Source organism: Podarcis melisellensis (assembly GCF_964234715.1).
Source record: "Podarcis melisellensis genome assembly, chromosome: 2".
NCBI lineage: Eukaryota > Metazoa > Chordata > Lepidosauria > Squamata > Lacertidae > Podarcis > Podarcis melisellensis.
This window is the reverse complement of record NC_138529.1, coordinates 23,759,187-23,778,623: the sequence shown is the minus strand read 5'-3', so window position 1 is coordinate 23,778,623 and position 19,437 is coordinate 23,759,187. Positions and strand designations below refer to the sequence as shown.

General features: G+C 42.0%; 2 protein-coding genes and 1 long non-coding RNA gene across 10 annotated transcripts in view; 2 read left to right on the top strand and 1 right to left on the bottom strand.

Moving 5' to 3' along the window:
- The window catches only part of LOC309363333 (cholesterol transporter ABCA5-like), a 62,603-nt gene extending 59,182 nt beyond the window's left edge, over nucleotides 1–3,421 (top strand). For all 5 annotated transcript variants that reach the window (XM_081899522.1, XM_081899523.1, XM_081899525.1 and 2 more), the window contains one exon: nucleotides 245–3,421. In XM_081899522.1, the coding sequence (XP_081755648.1) occupies nucleotides 245–349 (105 nt within the window). In that variant the 3' untranslated portion in view covers nucleotides 350–3,421. The remainder of the gene's footprint in view (nucleotides 1–244) is intronic.
- LOC309363587 lies at nucleotides 417–7,961 on the bottom strand. The gene is made up of 2 exons (XR_014165442.1): nucleotides 7,876–7,961; nucleotides 417–4,645 (listed from the first exon to the last, which is right to left on the bottom strand). It is a non-coding gene; the product is annotated as an uncharacterized lncRNA (long non-coding RNA).
- A 164-nt stretch (nucleotides 7,962–8,125) lies between these two features.
- LOC309363334 (cholesterol transporter ABCA5-like) overlaps nucleotides 8,126–19,437 on the top strand; it is a 51,608-nt gene continuing 40,296 nt past the window's right edge. Inside the window, exons 1-7 of one of the 4 annotated variants that reach the window (XM_081899529.1) lie at nucleotides 8,126–8,256; nucleotides 8,978–9,305; nucleotides 10,411–11,359; nucleotides 12,085–12,289; nucleotides 14,493–14,654; nucleotides 15,223–15,320; nucleotides 18,375–18,604. In XM_081899529.1, the coding sequence (XP_081755655.1) occupies nucleotides 11,255–11,359; nucleotides 12,085–12,289; nucleotides 14,493–14,654; nucleotides 15,223–15,320; nucleotides 18,375–18,604 (800 nt within the window). In that variant the 5' untranslated portion in view covers nucleotides 8,126–8,256; nucleotides 8,978–9,305; nucleotides 10,411–11,254. Of the gene's footprint in view, nucleotides 8,257–8,565; nucleotides 9,306–10,410; nucleotides 11,360–12,084; nucleotides 12,290–14,492; nucleotides 14,655–15,222; nucleotides 15,321–18,374; nucleotides 18,605–19,437 lie in introns of those variants that run through there. The other 3 variants (XM_081899528.1, XM_081899527.1, XM_081899530.1) reach the window with 3 other exon arrangements.

The following is a 19,437-nucleotide window of genomic DNA, read 5'->3' as shown; positions in this document are numbered from 1 at the left end:
TGGGAGCAAATATCATTGCCGCAACACTCCTGCTTCTTCTCTACTAACTAAAGCTAAGCCATTCTTTGGCCTAGTGATACATCTAAACGCAGACTTGTGGTTTGCAACCAAAGTTTTAGTCTTGGTTTACTGCTTGTGGAGATTTCAAACTCTCTATTAACTTGGGCTACCATTTTGCCTGCAAAATTCTCACATGCATTGTGGTTGTAATTTAACATATTCATGAAGCTCTTACTTGTTTTAGGTATTTGTGGAACTCGCAAAAGAGCAAGAGGAGGAAGACAGTGGTTTTGGAACACTAAACAGCACACTTTGGTGGGAACGAGCGCAGGAGAGAGTGGTTTTCTGATCTGGTCCGCGTTGTAGAATTTTACCTGTTTCATTCTTCAACTTTTTTTTAAAGGACTGTCCCCCCCCCCCCCGTCTTTGTTTCCTTCTTTTGGAATGTGTATGAGCACAGTGAATCGGAAACATATTCCCAAACAATTATAAGTATAAATAACACTGATTTCACCTAAAAATGCAAAATGGAGCCTATTCACCTTCTTTGCCTTACATACATCAACATTATAAATGTCTTTTATCTATGACTTGCTCTTTTTATGTGAAATGTTTTGTAGCCATGGCAGAAGGAGGGCAGATTAGAATTTAATTTTTTGGGTGCAATATATGCTTTCTACTCTAGAATTTCATATACCAAATTTCATCAGTCAGTACAAGTATGTGGTATCCTCTTTAGCAGAACTACAGATTTTTAAAATTTATGATTGCAAGGCATTTAAATGTGCTGCAGTTCATGAAGCTTGATTTCAAGAACCACCTCTGAAGTTGTAGGGAGAACATTTTGCGACACCACTGAGCAGTCTACAGTATAGTAATCGGTTTATATGGATATTTTTCAGAGGAGATTTTTGCTAAAGACCATACTGACATGGTTCCGGTTCAACCTGGTAACTCCTGTCAGTTTGCACACATTTTTGTGTAAGCTAAATCATAAGAGATAGCAGTTCCCTAGACTAGCAGGTATTATTCAGGTGGCTCAAAGCTCAGGTACACCTCAACTTGTAATAAACCACAAAATAGAATACTTAGCATTTATTTAATCTTCTTCAAACTTCTGGGGAAATTCATATTGGAATTTTCTTTGTATGTTAAGTGCTCAAGTTGATCATACTGTGCAACCCAAAGTAAGGAAGTCTGCCCGGGGACAGGAACATTGGCAGTTCTGGCATCACAGACTCCCATTTCATACAGTCCCCATTGTATGATGGCTGAGAAAAGGGGAACAAGAGCATCAGAAGGCACAAGGACACGTCCATGATAACCCCACCCACAGCAGCAAATTCAGACACAGTTCCCAGCAGCAAAGGCTGATCCACCCAGTACACACATGACCAGACAACACATGACACTCACACTCACTGTGATACTGTAAATACACTTAGCACCAGCAGTGCTGCAGCTGGGTGGAAATCAACACCTTGTCATTTCCACTTCAGGTCCCTAAACGCAGCACTCACACCACTGAAACACACGACAACAGGCAGATCATTTTTTTAAAGCCCTTTATTGCTACGATGGAACCAGCTACACAGTCAAACAATCAACACCTTGTCATTTCCACTTCAGGTCCCTAAACGCAGCACTCACACCACCAAAACACACGACAACAGGCAGATCATTTTTTTAAAAGCCCTTTATTGCTACGATGGAATCAGCTACACAGTCAAACAAAATATGCACCTTGTTGGGGATCCCCCTAGAATGACGTGTGCATGTTGGCTCTTACATCTGCAACCTGAGCGGAGTAGCAGAAGTTTATTTTATTTACATTTGTATCACAAAAATATATATCAAAGCGGTTTACAGCAATAAAAACATAAAATGGGGCCTGTGGTCGTCCATGGGTTGCAGGGGGCTCTGTCGTTTGCTACAAAGACATGCTCCCTTTTTCTGGCCTAGCTTTCGCTGTGTGAAATCCCCTCCAACCCGGTTATCATTTTTTTGTGTCATTTCCTGCTGGGTCCTGTTATCTGTAGAGCTGCTGCTAAAAAGCCTGGTTGGGAAGCCCAAGAGTAGTGTTAGCTTTGCCCCATGAGGCAGGCTTTGAACAAAGTGCCTTCTGTTTATGTTCTGTGCAAAATGCCCTTTCACCAGAACCCCCCACTCCCTCAAGTTCCAAGTCCACAGCCAGAAGCATAGCCTCATGCACTTTTACCTGTTCTGACATTCTGAGTAGGGTTTGACACGTCACAGGTTTGTATCCAATGTACTGCAGTGGTTGGCTGTCTGGTTCTGCCACATGGATGAGGGAGGGAGGGCAAACTGGGAAGTCTGGTTTTGACACATTCGATTGTGTCTTTCTGGGTTTCCCTTCCACCAGACCTTTCGATGGGATTTGCCAGGTTGTGAGGGTGTGGCCAGCAGCTATAGGGTCTGGTCTATGTGGAACTGTGTCTGTCCCTAACCACGCCCATTCTTCACCAAAAGCACCCCATCCGTGTGCTTTTCACTAGGTCAATTACCAGCAATCATGTCTTCTGCCCTCTCCATGGCCAAGGAGACACCTTTCTGACAGCTTGGACCCTCTCTGTCAGTACAGGGCCCCAGTACTGCCACATCCAAACCCATTTAAATGAAGCTATGCACTATTTGAGTTAGAATCTACATTGTCAGTTTGCAATTTTTAATGCTTTTTTAAAGCAAGTTTTGCATCAGAATTAACGACTGGTGCATTTATGCACTAGCCCCCATCTCCAGGCCCCTTTCCTTTTGTGTTGTATGGGCTAAATACCAGCCACATGATCTTATAGCACTGCAGGTCAGTTGGGCATAATCAGCATTTCACTAGTTTAGAAGAGAGATTTATTGGGTCAAGTCCCAGAAATATATTGCACTTTAAGGCTGTGTAGGATTACATTATAAACCACTCTGAACAACCACACATTAGTCAACAAAATCCAAATACATGTACATAAAGTGTAGTATAAGGCTGCCAGGTATATAAATTGTTTGTTTTGAATGGTAAGTCTAAATTGTGTCACTGTTGCAAGTTGCACAGAAGCCTATACTGCATGCACAAATACATTTAAATAGTTTAAAGAAATAGGTTTCTTTCACGTTTACAAATGCAGATTGTGAAAACCAAATAGCTAAATCTATTTGTACATTCCTATAGCATGTTGAACTGTTGCATCATTGTGGTTATTTCTGTTGAGAGTTTCAACACATTAAGATCTACCACTTTTTGCAGGCAAACTTTTCTGTGTTCAGTTTTCAAGGTCTTTCCTTGACAGTGAAATTGTACCCACGCACACCACAACCTTGTATTTATTGTGATGTTGATGATGATAACTATGGAAAAACATAACGAAGCTGTTCCAATATCACTGGGAAGTAATAAAGATCTATGTTTCGTATAGCCATACTTGAATGTAATCAATTTATGATTGGGATATAAAGAGAATTCTTCAAAAATGATAAAAGAGGAGATCACATTAGCACACCCCTAGTGTAAGCTGAATTCCATGCAAAGGCCTAAAATATCTGTACTTAATTAAAGAATGTTAACCTTTGACTAAGCACTATAGTATGAAAGTTAAATGCCGGATTCTAGCAGACTTACTGTTGCTTCAGCATGTACTCTTACAAAAAGTCAATTTTTCCATTAGGTTCTAGAGACTCTTGCTATTGCTACTTCGATTCTGACTTTGCTAAATGCACAGAAGAAACGCTAAACTAAGATGCGGAAAACTATGTGTAAATATGATGAATGATCCTCCAAAATCTTGTTGCTATAAAATCATGTTATTTTTGATGTTGGAAGGCTGTTTCTCAAGCACAATTTTCATTCGCAGGATTTGTTATGCCTTTCTGTTTGAAGAAAATTGGGAGAAGGGTTTTTACACAAGTCAAAGTTGTGCTGCTATTGTTTTAGGGGGCTCAGTACTTTAAAAAGATGGTTGAGATACCACAAACAGGTTGTTGCTGACTGGTTGGTATTTTAACCAGGCAGATTTCCCCCAGAAGTGGTAAATCTGGATTGAATGGGGGGAAATGCAGGCGGGCATTTTGATGTCAAGTACTATAATTGTGGGGGTGCTTTAAACATGCTTCAAAAGTATAGTCTGTATGCAGCCTAGGAAAGCTTCGTCACTCCCAAATTTACAAAAGAGGTATGTAAGCAAAAACATGTTTCTGAGCAAGACTCTCTTAAATGAGACTTTGGGGGCTTTTAAGAATTGGTTTAATCTTCCACTGCACTAGATATGTAGCTTTGGTTCTCTACGATTATCTTTAACTTGAAATTGGTAGCGAGGAGGTGAAGACCAGAGTGCAAATTACTTAGCCTGCAGAGGTATGAACAGCTGTTCTAATGTTAGGGATGTGAAAGGGGAAAGTCAGATTTGAGGGGAGAGAAATAAGTTGAAGGGCAGGCGTTGCCTATTCTAAAGCAAAGATGTCTTCCTTAAAGGGCTATTTGCAAGTTGCAAAATGAGCTTTAACTAACGACAGCTTAGTGTCTCACGTAAATCAACTACATTTCTTCTTCCACACCAGGATTTCTCCTTTACTGGGGACCTGTGCCCCTGGCAAGGCAGCAGGGGGAGAGTGGACACTCCTTTGCCAATTCCTATGGAGACACCTATAAGGATAGAACAGATTGGGGGAAGAAAAATAGTACAAAGGAAACAAAATCGATTTCCAGGACTTATTACTACATGAACAGTGAGCTGCAAATGAATTATCTGACAAGGAAAAGCTTTTAAGTGGGAGTTGGTTTGGGAGAGTTGGTCTTGGGGAGGGTGGGGGGTTCCCAAAGATGAAAGAGAGTGTAGAGGCGATTTAGATGGCACTGATTCAGCAATGAGTAGTGCAAAAATGTTGAGTGCAAGAAGAGGACTGTGTGCACATTTCGGATGTACTGTAGTTCCTTAATCTTGATGGATGCTAATGGGTGACTAAGTACCCACGGTGGATATTCCGGTGGGCATGCTGTTACAATTTAAAGATTTGAATAATTTATTTGAATTATAATGCTAACAGCGCTGAAGCACTTTTGTGCCGGCAGCTGGAAGCAGAGTAGGAGGAAACTGAAGATGAGGACTAACACAGGACTTGGATATAACAAGCTGCACTTGAATGCTTACAGCTTCCATAAATCTGCTCTCATACATATACATTCCAGTGTTACCGACAGCCTGTTTGCTCGCACTGAATGCCCCCAGCTTACCTGCTGAGGGACACAGGAAGGAAGAATGGCATCAGACAAGAGCAGACAATTTAAACAGCTCTGGCTGCTTACCCTCACAAACCTCATGCCATCTCAGAGAGGAACTGAGAGGTATCTGAAGGGTTTCCCCCAAATATGGTCCCTGCCCTATGCCTGCACCCCAAGACAGTTTTGATAGAAACGAGAATCGAAAATAAAAGGTGGTGCTGAAGAAAACAAAGCACCCAGCTAAAACTTAGAAGGTAAAATTCCACACGGTATTCACCTCATATTGGCTCCCTCTAGGCTTTAAGTCTAAGTGGTCCAGAAAGAAGTCTCCCCTCTGGTCTGCCCTGATTGCCCCATCCATAGACCAACCAGGGATGAGCTAATATGGCTGTGAGCAGAGACTGCAAGTGATAGGGTAGCCACTTCACAGAACTGAGTGACCCCAGCCACACCGACCCATATGTCTTCCATCTTCCCGCTCCCTTCTCTGGAGGGCAGGGGACTTCGCTTCTGCTAGCATTAAAGCATTTGTTGTTATGTGTGATGGCAAATTATTAGACTCAAAACTATCAGCACTGCATCGCTACTGGAATCTTGTCTTAAAGCACTTTTTGTATCTGGCCTTCCTGCCATGACTGAAGTGTTTGAATTATGCAATCAATAATATTAAAATGGTCAGTAAATCATACTGCTGACTGCTTTATGGGGAAATCAGAAGCTGGGTCAGACCAAATGTCTATATAATTCAGTAGTTTGTTCTCACAATGACCAGCCAGATGCCAATGGGAAGCCCAGAAGCGGCCCAGAAGCCTAAGAGCACTTCATTGCTTGTGGTTTGTTAGGAACTTGGTATTCAGAAGTAATATAGTAAAAATACTTTGGCCATCTCATGAGAAGAGAAGACTCCCTGGAAAAGACCCTGATGTTGGGAAAGATGGAGGGCACAAGGAGAAGGGGACGACAGAGGATGAGATGGTTGGATAGTGTTCTCGAAGCTACCAGCATGCAGGAGGCAGTGGAAGACAGGAGTGCCTGGCGTGCTCTGGTCCATGGGGTCACGAAGTCGGACATGACTAAACAACAGCAACATCTGGCTGGGTTTTAGTGTTAATATAGTCATTATAACTAATAATATGTATAGCTAAGTTACTGGAGGAATATAGCTAAGGTAATTTGGCCTTCATAAGATGTAATCATGGACAGGATCCTCTAATCCATTTTTAAAGCCATATGAGTTGGTGTTCCAACATGTCATGTTATGGAAGCAAATTTCATAGTTTGAGGATGCACTGTGTGAAGAACCACTTTTCTGCTTCCCGTAGGTGCCTGGCTGGTCACACTGAGAACAAAATGATGGGTTGTTGGGCCAATGGTTAGATACAGCAGACTCTTATGTACTTGTTTATTTTCGTCTGTCTAGTTCCAGATGTCTTGAGATGCATTTGGTATTGTGTTTTTTGAGCCGTTGTGCCTATCCCCCTCTGTGTCAAATCACTTTTAAAACTGCCAGGAGTCTTTTCAGAAGCAATGCCAAACAATGCAGGACTTGCTGTTCAAAGCTGCATGCAAACCTCCGAACACAGTTACCTGGTGACTTTTTATTTAACTCCACACATTTGGAACTACAGTACTCCTCCTGAACGCAAGAACCCACTTTACACAAATAGTGAATCTAAATTTTCTTCTCACCGCGATGGTGCATCTCTTCATTTCAGATTTTCAGAAAGGGTTTTTCGGAATCCAAACAAGCTTTTCATGCTCATGAAGGAAGAGCAGTGGTACAGAGCTAAATAAAAAGTCTCATTAGCAGTAATCAGTTATCAGTTCCCCTCACCCTCCCTCCTGCACCTCTTGTTTAAGGCAAAGAGGCCATATTCTAAGGAACCTCGCTTCAGAGTAACATACCCTCCAACGCTTCTCGGTTGAAAATAGGGACGTCCGATTCCATAATGATAATTTTAATATTTATACCCCACACATCTTACTGGGTTGCCCCAGCCACTCTGGGTTACTTCCAACATATTTAAAAAATATAATACAGTAAACATTCAAAAAAACAACCTATACAGGATTGCCTTCAGACTGCTTGGGAGGGTGTCAAATAACTCCATACCCTCTGGCATTTCTTCAATGAAGATGGGGACATCTGACCATACCCTCCGACATTTCTCCAGTAAAAATAGGACGTCTTAAGGAAAAGCGGGACATTTCGGACTCAAATTAGAAGCTGGGACGGCTTCTCTAAATCAGAGATGTCCCTGGAAAATAGGGAGGGTCTGGAATAATTCAAATGAATACTTGAAGTTAATATGGGTGTAGCTGGGATTTTTGTTGGGGGGAAAACAGCAGAAGTTTCTGGGAAATCACGGGTAAAAATAGCATTAACAATAACAAGAAGAGGACATTAACAGAGGCTTCTGCTGGGTGAAGGAAGAAAGTCAGTTAATTGAGTACCCCTTGGTTAATTTGCACACACACATTGAGGGGGGAGGGCAGAACCTCAGTTGATTGAGAACCTCAGTTAATTGAATAGCCCTTGGCTACGGTTAATTTGCTTATTGGCCGCAGTACAGGCGGCTCTACCGACGACTTAGGGCAGCTAAGGCGCCCCGCCCCCCCAAGGACAGGTGAGCTCGGCTCCCTGGTCCCCTCACCAAAGGCGCAGGTGAGTGGAGAAGGGCGGCGCCGGCGGGAAGTAGCTGCCGCTCCCGCGTTCCCCTCCCTCCCGCCGCTCGGGGCCTGGAGAGACGCCGCCGCTCGCTGCTCGGCCGGGAGGCTCCGGCCTGACGCAAAGGCCTTCTTCCCACCCGGAGGCAGCTGCTGCGCGCGCAGGCCGGGAGCGGTGGCACGGGAAGGAAACCGCCGTGAGGAGGAGCGACGCTGCGGTGAGGCGAAAGGGAGGGATGCTGGAATCGTCGAGTTGGAAGGGGGCACCCCGAGGGGTCATCTAGCCCAACCCCGTTTGCAAAGCAAAGGGTTCTCAGCTAAAGCATCCATGAGGGGAAAGCAAGCGAGGGAAGGCAGGATACGTTAGTGTGGGGGAATAATAAAAATAACAATAATTAAAATTAATGCACCCCGCCCATCTGACTTGGTGGCCCCCGCCACTCTGGTGATAAAAGGGAGGAGAGGCTTTTGTGTTTTTTGGAGGGGGGGCGCATGGGCGTGGCCAGGATTTTGGGGGGGACGAGACCTCATATTTGTATTGATTTAAGGGAAGCAGCTCCCTCCCCCCTGGATACGCCCATGGGGCTGGGAGGCTGTCCCACCACAGCAGCAGCAGCAGCTGCACCTTATCCAAATGCCTTGTTGCCCTTGGCTTGAGGGGCAAGGAACCGACCTTCGTGCTTTGAAAGGCGTCGCAGAGGCTGGTGCATGGGTTGCCTTTTCGGGCATGGAGCCAGCGCCCTAATGCATCCCTCAAATCGACTCAGTCAGGCGTCGCTTGGAGACACAGTGAATAGGAAAAAAAAGAGAGCTTAGGGCGGGATGAAGGCCAGCGAGGAAACAGGCGCTGTTTCTCTTATCCCCATTATCCCCTCCTTTTCATTGCTCCTCTGCTCCAGTACCTGCCTGCCTCCTTGGGTTTTAGGATTGCCTGCTGCTGCTGCTGCTGCTGCTTGAATCCTCTCCTCTCTGGGCTGCCATTTAGGTCCAACCCATTAAGCTGCCTCGCTGCCACCGCCTGGTCTGGCTCCTTGGAGGCTGCTTGCTGCTGCTTTCTATTAATTGTCATCTTCCTTTCCCGGACTGCAGTGAGGAGGAGGATGTGATTGGCATGACGCTACGTTGGGGACCGAAATGCCAACCAGGAGACGGCAAGGCAATGATGAGCTGAAGTGTGGCTGAGGGCCAGTGGGAACACCGTGGCTGTGCTTCTTCCTTCCTGGGGTCTTTTAACAGCCTCCTGCTGACTCCTGTTCTTGCTTGTCCATCTTAAGACTTTCACATCCACGGGTGTGGCTTGTGCCAGACGTCATATAGGGTCAGGATTCTGATGTCTTGACTTTGGGATCCCAGAAGAGCTGAGACACAGGGATCCTGCACGTTTCTCTCCCTAGCAGATTGTTTTCAGTCTCCACAGGTTGGTTAATACTTTTAAATTTAAAAGCATTACTTTTTAATTAAACATTTAACACCTGGCTGTTCTGAAAGGCTGCTGTCCAAGGAACTCCTTTAAGTAGGTGCTGTTGACAGACAGATGTAAGGTGGAAACTGTTCAGGTGAAAGGTTTTTTGTTTTTGTTTTTTGGCCATGAGGAAGGTAGAAAGTTTTTTTTTTTTTTTTGCCTCATGGGAAGGATTTTGCGGAGAAGATCTGTTGCTAATTCTGGGCAAGTAAGGGAGGTATGTTTATTAGCCTGAGGTGGGGAGGAGATTGTGCCAAGCTATATAAGAGGAAAGTTCTCCTGGATTTAATCCTGGATGAAGGGATCGATCTGGCATGTGCTACAGAAACCTAGCTGGTGTGACACTGTGTCTTATTTTGTCCTGGAGATGTCCAGCTGCATTATCTGCAAAGCATCACAGGTGAATAGATGGCTAGGGTCAGGCAAAACAGCTATATTTCAAAGTAATTCCTTTTTCTTTTCTGTTTTTTTACCCATCAGTGTTGGGCTGTGAGGAGACACTGAGGTTCCAACCATCTCTGTGGTGGTCTCAATTTTACCATGTTGGAGATTTCTGGGCTGTTGGTCTGAGTGCGGGCTGCAATAATCCACATGAGGCCTTGTTATACAAGGAGTGACTCAGGATTTCATAGCCACCATGGCAACCTTTGGACTGTCCTGTTATATAGAGAGAACAGATACATGGATCAGGTCATGCACTTGATGTGTTTGGTGCCTTATCTGGATTGAGGTAGAACTACTCTAGTGAAGGAGCCCTTTAGAATTAGTTCACTGTTGTGGGCCAGTCATTGCTTGGTGAAGTTCAGAATCTTGCAATATCTGATTCCTTCAAGTGTGAGGAAATCTGTTCAGATGGTTGATAGCTATTAGTTTTCAGAATACCTTAAAAGATTCCTTATTTAGAATTACTTGCAACCCTATCACCGAACCTTTGGGAGAGGGAGCTTATGTGGATAATCAATATGAACTTGTGATAGGTATGTTGATTGTATGGTGACTTGCCTGCCTATTAGAAAAATTCCAGATTACTACCCTATAAATATGTGGTGAATGTTCACAGTGCAGGAGAGGGGTCAACAGTTGTGGCACTCAGACACAGATGAATTGTGCAATCTAGGAAGAAAAACTAAGGAAAGACAATGAAGTTCAGAACCTCCTCAATAGTGTTTCCATAAGTGTTACTTATTCTTGAATATATTTCATATTCCACATTTCCTCTAAGTAGCTCAAGGCTATATGCACTCCTTCCTTATTTTCCTTACACTAGCTCTGTGAGATGACTTAGTATGTGAGAAAGTGACTGTTCCAAGGTCAGCTAGTGAACATTGTGCCGAACTTGAGTCTCCCTAATCCTTATACAGCCCACTAACCACTATACCACATTAGCTTTCCTACTTGCTCCATATGCAGGGTGAACTAGATTGGGTCTGTGAGGGCTTGTTCTACGCACAGGACCAGAACTGTGAGGGTCTATGTGTTTGGGTGATGAGTGAGTCAAGAGAAAGAATTTAGCTTTCTTAAAGTACCAAGGAACAGTTTGAAAATAGCTGTGCCTGTTGAAAAGAGATAAGACTCCATTTCATCTGTGATGGGATTATAATGGTGGTGGTTAACATCAAAGAAGTCCTAGAGTAGCTTTTAAACTGACTTAATGGGGGACTACTTCAATGTGACTCATTCCTAAATGAGGATACGGTAAATGTTTATGGCCATTTAAATGAGGGATAAAATAGAACTTGTGAATGAGCATCCAGAAAGACCCAATATTAACTTTAAGAGTATGTAAGAGTTGACTGTTTTAACTATTGTTGGGCATTTTTAAAGGTGCAAATTAATTTAAAGTGCATTTTTAAAAGTGCAAAGGCACTCATGTATTGCTTTGCTTTTCAGGCTACACATAAAAAATGTCTCTGGATCCTCCGAGACAAATAGGAGTGTGGCGACAGACCAGAGCTCTTTTATACAAGAACTGTCTAGTTAAATGGAGGACTAAAAAGGCTAGTGTTCAGGTGAGTTGATTTTTTTATATGCTGTTATGAGTTTGGAGTGCTAAGCTGTGTGCCAGACCACTCCAATCCCTGGATCCAGTGAGTGTTAAATTAAATCAAGGCTTCTTATTCTGGGAATAGACAGACTAGCCTCCTGCTGAAGTGATAGCCTGGGTGGTGAGTTGTTAAGGGGTTCAGTGTGAGATGGCAAATGTCAACAGACAAAGCCAGAGTTTGGAGTAGAGTTTTTGAGTGATATGACCTAGAAGTAAAGCAGCAAGCTGGAGAAAGGGTAGGAAATGTTCGATTTCTGTTTGAATCCAAGGCTGTGGCTAAGGGAGACAAAGACAGAGCTATGGATAAGGGAGAAACAAGACACTTTAGGGGTGTTAATGCTGTGAACTTCATAGGCTCAGTTTGTATATATGTGTAAATAAACCATATATCATAAAGACATCAATCTCTTTTTCTTTAAATGCTAAGAGTTGCTAATATGTTTTTAAACTATTAATAGCGCATGATGCAGAATTGCAAACCACTTTGAGGTTTTACTATTGAGCAGTTATATGTATTGTTACATATATCTCATTCATCTTTATGTTTTGTAGTAAATGCTGCAGCCCCCCTTCTCTGTTATGTGTACCTAAGCTGGTTGTCTTCATTGGGCCTGTGTGCATAAATGCAACTGTGGCTCTCTCATTTCGTTTCTTCTTTTACCATTTAACTTATTTGTTCCCTATATACAGGAAGTCCTGATTCCACTTACCTTTTTAGGTTTGCTAATAATAATAAGCATGATTCAGCCAAACAAAAGACATGATGAAGTTCCAGATTGTAATCTTGATTCTACGAGTTGCTCCAGCATCTCTGAATTTATTATTGGCTACACACCAGTGACTAATATGACAAGAACAATCATGCATAAAGTGACTTCAGAATACTGCCCAGAAGGTACAATGAGTTGTCATTCTGCACTGTCTTTCATCAATTTGTCTGGTGTGGTTTTCCTTCTTGAATTTACTGGGGAAAGTATGTGTCTTATTGCAGAGATACTAAAAGTTTAAACCGCTTGAGTTTGTTGCATGTATTTCTCATACTAAACATAGAAAGTAACAAAAAGGATGTAATGCTCTTTAAAACCTAAACATAATTATGTAGCCAAATATTCACTCCCTTTACTACTACTAGACAATACAGTGGTGTGCTTTTAAAGCTCAGTTTCACAGTTGTCATTTTGGCATTTTAAAACAATTTGTCTATTTCTTATTTGTACTGCGTTTATATATTTTTAGTATCAATTCAGGAGCTGTGAGAACTTTCTAAGATACTTTTTGTCTTATCCATTCTTGATATATTAATTATTAGAGCCCTATGTTGTATTGGGGGTATTACTGGATACTTGAAAGAATTTGGGTATAGGTTTGTGACACAATTTGCATAATGTTTTCTTATGTTAACATTTTTAAGAATGCTTTTAGAGCTGTCAGCAATTTAATTGATCTATGGGGCACCAGCAAGATTTTATTGGCCCAGCTCACTATATATGTATTCCACACTCTTCCCACCTCACCCTCCATAAGCTGAATAGAGTTGACCCTCTTTGTAGGTTGCTTTGCGATGATAATGCCAGATTTGGCAGTGCTTCATGGGTGATACTTGCACCATATCTAGCATAAAGTGCACAATCCAAGGCTAATGAACAGAACTGAGCTGCAAAGTAAAATGGAAAAAATCCTCCTATTTTGGAAATAAAAGAAAGCCATGCTCATCTACAGGGAACCTGTGGCCCTCCAGATGTTGAATTACAGCTCTCATTGGGGGAGGGCCTTAGCTTAATGACAGAGTATCTGCTTTGATACAGACAGCCCTGGGTTCAATTCTCAACATCTTCAGGAAGTCCAAGAGAGATTCCTGCTTGAAATCCTGAATTCGTCAGTATAATAATCACCATTTATTTATTTATGTGCTGTCTTTCCATAGGAAGCCACACTCAAGGCAGCTAAAAATATAAAAATATGCATAATTTACTAAGTTACAAAATACAACAAAATGTAAACAGTCAAACAATAAGCTAATTAAAACACATCACTAGGTAATATACTAAAAATTATAATTCATAAAAGGTCTAACAAACAACAAAATACAAAAACAGTCCCAATAACAGTAAAAAAAAACCCACACCTCTTGAATTAAATATTTACCTGCAAAAATTTATCACTTGCCCAATAACATATGTTGGAAATGTAATGAAACTGAAGGTACTTTCTATCACCTCTGGTGGACATGCCTGAGGATTAAGACCTTCTGGGAAATGATCTATAATGAAATGAAGAAGGTACTTAAATGTACCTTTCATAAGAAACAAGAGGCTTTTCTCCTGGGCATGGTCAGCCAATTGGTGTCAAAGAGAGATAGGACTTTTTTTATGTATGCTACTATAGCAGCAAGGGTACTTATAGCATAGTACTGGAAGACACAAGAACTACCCACTCTGGAAGAATGGCAGACGAAGGTGATTCTCTACATGGGACTGGCTGAGATGACTGGCAGAATCCGTGACCAAGGAAAAGAGACGGTGGAGGAAGATTGGAAGAAGTTTAAAGTTTATCTTAAGAATGATTATGAAATTAATGAGTGCTAAAATGGCGAGGTTAAGAAAAAAAGAGGATTACAGCTGTAAATGATAAATTAAGTGAGGATTTGCTGAAAGAAATTTGGAAATAGGGATGCAGAAAGGAGAGGTACGGGGAAGTCGGAGAAGTAATATTTATGAAAAGAAGGTTGTGAAATTATATCTGTGTGTGTTTATGTGTATGTTTGTCTTCGTATAGTGTACTGTATTGTGCTTAATATGTGTTGGAAAATTAATAAAAATATTATTTAAAAAAATGAATTAAATATTTACCCCAACAAAAACAGCCCATCTCCCTGATAGTCTCTGGGCATTCTGAGCAGCATGTCTTTCTGGATCTCTGTCACCTTCAACAGTAACAGTTTCTGTCGCTCCCCTGGTACCTTTAGCAGTAGTAGCTTTTATAGCTGGAATTAGTCGAAGCCAGCATAGAGCTCTCTGAACTAGATGGACTCAATGGTTTGACTCTGTATTAGGCAGCTTCCTGCAAAAAAGTAATCAAGTAACTTTGCTATTTTGCAGCAGAAGATGCAAAAGAATTTCTGAGTGAGGCAGAAATGAAAGAGGCTAGTCTTCAGGACCCAGAAAACTTTGTGGGTGTCATTTTCAATGATTCCATGTCCTATCACCTCAGATTTCCTACTGTAGTGGCTCCAAGATCTTTTATCCTCCCGACATCAATTGGTAAGTTTAAATAAATGAATATGTAAAATATGTGTGCTTGTTAATTTTAAAGTACAAAACGTAGATGTTTGACCTTGTCTTGAAAATGGAGACTTGAAAAAACAGTCAACAATTATAATAGGAGAAAACTGTTTTAATAGAAATAGATATTTAGGAATCCTTTCCACATGCATATTTTAGGTCCTGTTTGCAATCTCCCAGATTTTGAAGATACTTGCACAATTGGCATTACTCATTGAATAGAGAACTCCGTATTGTGTCCTATTTCAGTCATAGGAGTGGTTTGCAATAGCAAGGCTATCTGCTACTACTTGTTTTGCCGATTGTGTATAGCTCTGCATGGCTATTTTATTAATTTCTGAGCATCAGTATCTTGATCCTCTGCATGAATTGTAGGGCAATCTATCCATGCTGGTATGGTATCTAGAATGGTGGAGATGAGTAAATTCATAAGTTTTTAGAATCTGCATGTATAGTGCAGAAACCTAATGACAACCCAGTTTTGATGCTTTTGAATAATTAACAAAGTTTAGATTTTCCTTCTTATGCTTTGATTTTTTTTCCATAGCCATTTGTTCAACCCCTTCCAAAATGTGTGAAGCTGAAATATACTGGCATTATGGATTTTCAAGCATACAGATCTACATTGATGCAGCAATTATAGAGGTAAATATAAATAATCAGAATGTGAGCAACTCTGAATCACCATTATTTTGTAATAGCTGACATATCAAAAGGTATTATGGGTCCCCCCCCTTGTATTTCAGGTTTATATAATGGTGTCCTTCGCACATCATGTTAAGCCAAATCAGCAAATGCGTGGGCTCCTGGATAAGAGATCATAGCTGCTTTCATGATTTAGCTCTCCCCAGACAAACCACGAACTGCAACCATGGCTGCTTCCGTGGTTTACAGCTCACGGCTTGTTTGGGAAAGCGAAACCACAAATGCAAGTTTGGATGACATGCTAAGTCAGCAGCACAGTACAGAACAATTAGGGAAGAGCAAAGCAGCTCTAATCTCCTTTCTGAGAGGTTTGTTTGTTTTTGTTTGGCTCAGTGTGATGTGTGAACAAATGCAATGAGGTGCTTTCCCCTAAGCCTAAGGCATGATAGTAACAGTTCCGTTCATCACTGAATGTTAAGTTTAGGCAGTAATTTCCATCAGGATATCTGTGTCAACCATTAAGGGCATATAATTTGTTCTGAGTGTTACCATATACATTTATGCAAATGAATACTGTATATATACCCCTAAGGAACTATGGCCAGTTATGGAGCCCCGTGTATATACGTAGTATAAATATATGTGTTAAAAGCCATGATTTGAATCTTGAGTTACCTTTCTGCAAATGGAAGTATTCATTCTATTCCAGGACGAAATGGTGGGAGGAGGCAGTTTTTTTCTGATTACCTCCTTTCCTATGCAGCTCACCTTGCATGTTGTTTTAGAGAGTTGTGGAAGCCTTCAAAGCAGAATTGAGGGTGGGACATGGGGGTTTTATAGGCATGAGATAATTAGTCAAATTTGCCTCACCCCTCTTCTTCTGCCAGTGGGAGTACCCTCTGAGTGAAGTTCTACTCACATGAATTTGTATTTGACACCCATATGTATCCTTTCATAGACACTGTAGCAATTACCAATATGTATCCAGCAAACACTACTTTGTATTTTTTTCCTCACAAACCAAGCGAGGAAAAAGTTTGTGAGAGTCACCATTAAAATTTTATTTATGAAATTTCATAAACCACTATTTAAGCACGGCACATACATTTATCAAGAAAACACTGCTAAAATTCACAAAGTTGTCAAATACCATGGTACCTCAGTTTTGAAACATACAGTGGTGCCTCGCAAGACGAAATTAATTCGTTCCGCAAGTCTTTTCGTCTTGCGAGTTTTTCGTCTTGCGAAGCACGGTTTCCCATAGGAATGCATTGAAAATCAATCAATGCGTTCCTATGGAAACCACCTTCAGACCAGGTCCGGGGACAGTCTGTCCCCCGACCTCTTCTGAAGGCTGGCGGGGGGCGAAAGTCTTTGCTCCCCCCCCTGCCTTCCCGTGACAGCGGAGACTTCTCTGCCGCCCGCCAGCATTTAAAAAACCCCAGGACAGCGGAGAATTCCTCCGTTGTCCCGGGGCGATTTTAAAATGCTCCCGGACGGCTTTTGAAGGCAGGCGGGGGGGGGAGCAAAGACCTTTGCCCCCCCCCGCCCGCCTTCAGAAGAGGTCCAGAGGGCTCTCCAAGCTGCGGATAGCAGCCTGCTGCCCCGCGTGAGGGGCGCTCTTAAGCAGAGCGACCCTCGCGCGGGGCAGACATTCGCAGCTTGGGGAGCCCTGCGCACCTTCCGCTCTGTTCCCGGACCTGTCCTGAAGGCTTGCGGTGGGAGGAGGGCTTTCCTCCCCACCGCCAACATTCAGAATGCTGTTTTGAATGTTGGCGGTGGGGAGGAAAAACCCTCCTCCCACCGCAAGCCCCGGGAACAGAGGAGAAGCCCTTCGCGCCTTGTCCTCTGTTCCCAGACCTCCCACCGCAAGCCTTAGGACAGGTCCAGGAACAGAGGAGAAGGTGCACTGCGCTTCCCCGCTGTCCCCGGAGATTTCCTATGGGCTTTCGTCTTGCGAAGCAAGCCCATAGGGAAATTCGTCTTGCGAAGCCGCTAAAAATCGGAAAACCCTTTCGTCTTGCGGGTTTTTCGTTTAGCGAGGCATTCGTCTTGCGGGGCACCACTGTAATCAGTTTTGGAAGACAGTTCGAGATCCGAAACGTTCAAAAACCAAAAACTCATTACGGAAGCCTCAATACGGAAGCCGCATGGCATGTTCAACTTCCAAGGTGAGTTTGAAAACCATAGCATTTACTTCTGGGTTTACGACGTTCGGAAACCGAAACGTTTGTGAATGGAGATGTTCGAAAGCTGAGGTACCACTGTATACATAAAATAATCAGTAAAACTTTTAAAAACAAATATAGATACTTAAATTATATGTCTGAGTAGGCTTGCTGAAAAAACAGTTTTCAGCCGGCATTTATATGAAGTGAAAGTGCGTGCCTAATGACAATTGGAAAGGAATTTGGAAGTATAGGTGCTGCCAGACTAAAAGACTGCTTCACTACACTGGGCTACTAGATCCAGCAATTGCATCCTGCCATACTGATATTCTAGAACTCTGAGTAATGAAGATTTCCAGTTCATGAATATCTGGGTAATAATTAATGCTGCAGAATCTATGTGGCCACTCTTTCATATAGTAAAATAATTTGGTACTGATTTTTTAAAGAGGGATTTTGACATACTGAACTGATATCCTGAATGTACAGTAGGGGGGAAAGTATTTGATCCCCTGCTAAATTTGCCCGTTTGCCCTCTGATGAAGAAATCACCAGTCCATAATTTTAATGGTAGGTTTATTGTACCTGTGAGAGACAGAATAAACTGTAATTTATAAAGATTGCCATACCCACTTTTGGAAAATGTGAACTTGGTGAAAGCAGAACAAGGCAAACTCTGGGCACTCACTATACCTTGTAAACAGAATGCTGTTGTGAAGGATCCCTTTTGAGTTTCACGGCAGTAAGATAAGTTTGGTATAAAAACTAGTTAAAGCAATGAGATTGGTATTTGCAGATTTACAGTTTATTTTGGAAATAAAAAATGCCTGTTGAAATAGCTGCTACAGTAATTTGAAATCTGATTTTAACATTTCATTTTTCTTAGTTGAAGACTAATAAATCAGTTTTGGAAGAACTGGAATCAACAAAAGCTGTCAAGATGGGAAAGTCTGCTGTTGTGGAAATAGATAATTTCTTTCGTGCAGTAATCTTAATTTACTTAGTTATTGCCTTTTCACCTTTTGGCTATTTTTTGACTATTCATATTATGACAGAAAAAGAGAAGAAACTGAAGGAATTTTTAATGGTAATGGGACTTCAAGACACAGCTTTTTGGTATGCATATTTATTAGTTCTTTGATGTTAATGCAACTTTTGTTCCATTTATTTATCTGATATCACTGCGTTATGATACTCCAGGAAGAAGCAGCACATAATAAGTTAAGCCAACTTAAGAACGTTCATAAAAGGAAAGATTCCTGTGCCTTCCTCCCCTGCTGCAGCCATCTGAGACTTGGTACTGGTTTACAAAGCCCTATTATAACAGCTTGGGACCAGGATACCTGAAAGATCATCTTGTCTCTGTGGCTGTACTCTGCACTTGTATTTTTATTGGTAAATCACTTTGGGATGTTTTATGTGAAGTGATTCGCAAGTGTGTGTGTATGTGTGTATGTATTTATGCAAGCGAGCAAGCAAGCCTCTCCAGAGGACCAGAGGTCTCTCCAGAATGTTTCAGTGATCTAGAACATGTTGCACCTGTTGAGGGAAGGGAGAATCACTAAAAATTAGAAACCCTCCATCAACCCTCCCGCATTGCTCAGGAGGACACCACCCAACGTTCAGCAGAATCTCTGAACTGGATCTTGCATAGAGTTGGATTTTCTCCACTACAATTATGAGTTTAAAAGCTTTCCTGCGGAACAGTCTTAAATACTAGTTTCAATAAGATAAATGTCACAAAATAACAAAGTAACCCATTACAAACGAACAATGGGGTTCAGTCCTTTATACTTTCCCCCCTCTGGTCCCAGCGGGAGAACCTGAATTTACTCATCTTTGCAGAGCTTTTCTGCAACTCTTCTGTTGATGATACTGCTGCTATCAAACACCAACAAACTCACATACAGGCTTAAGTTTCAGCTTCCTGCTGTGAATTTCTGGTAATG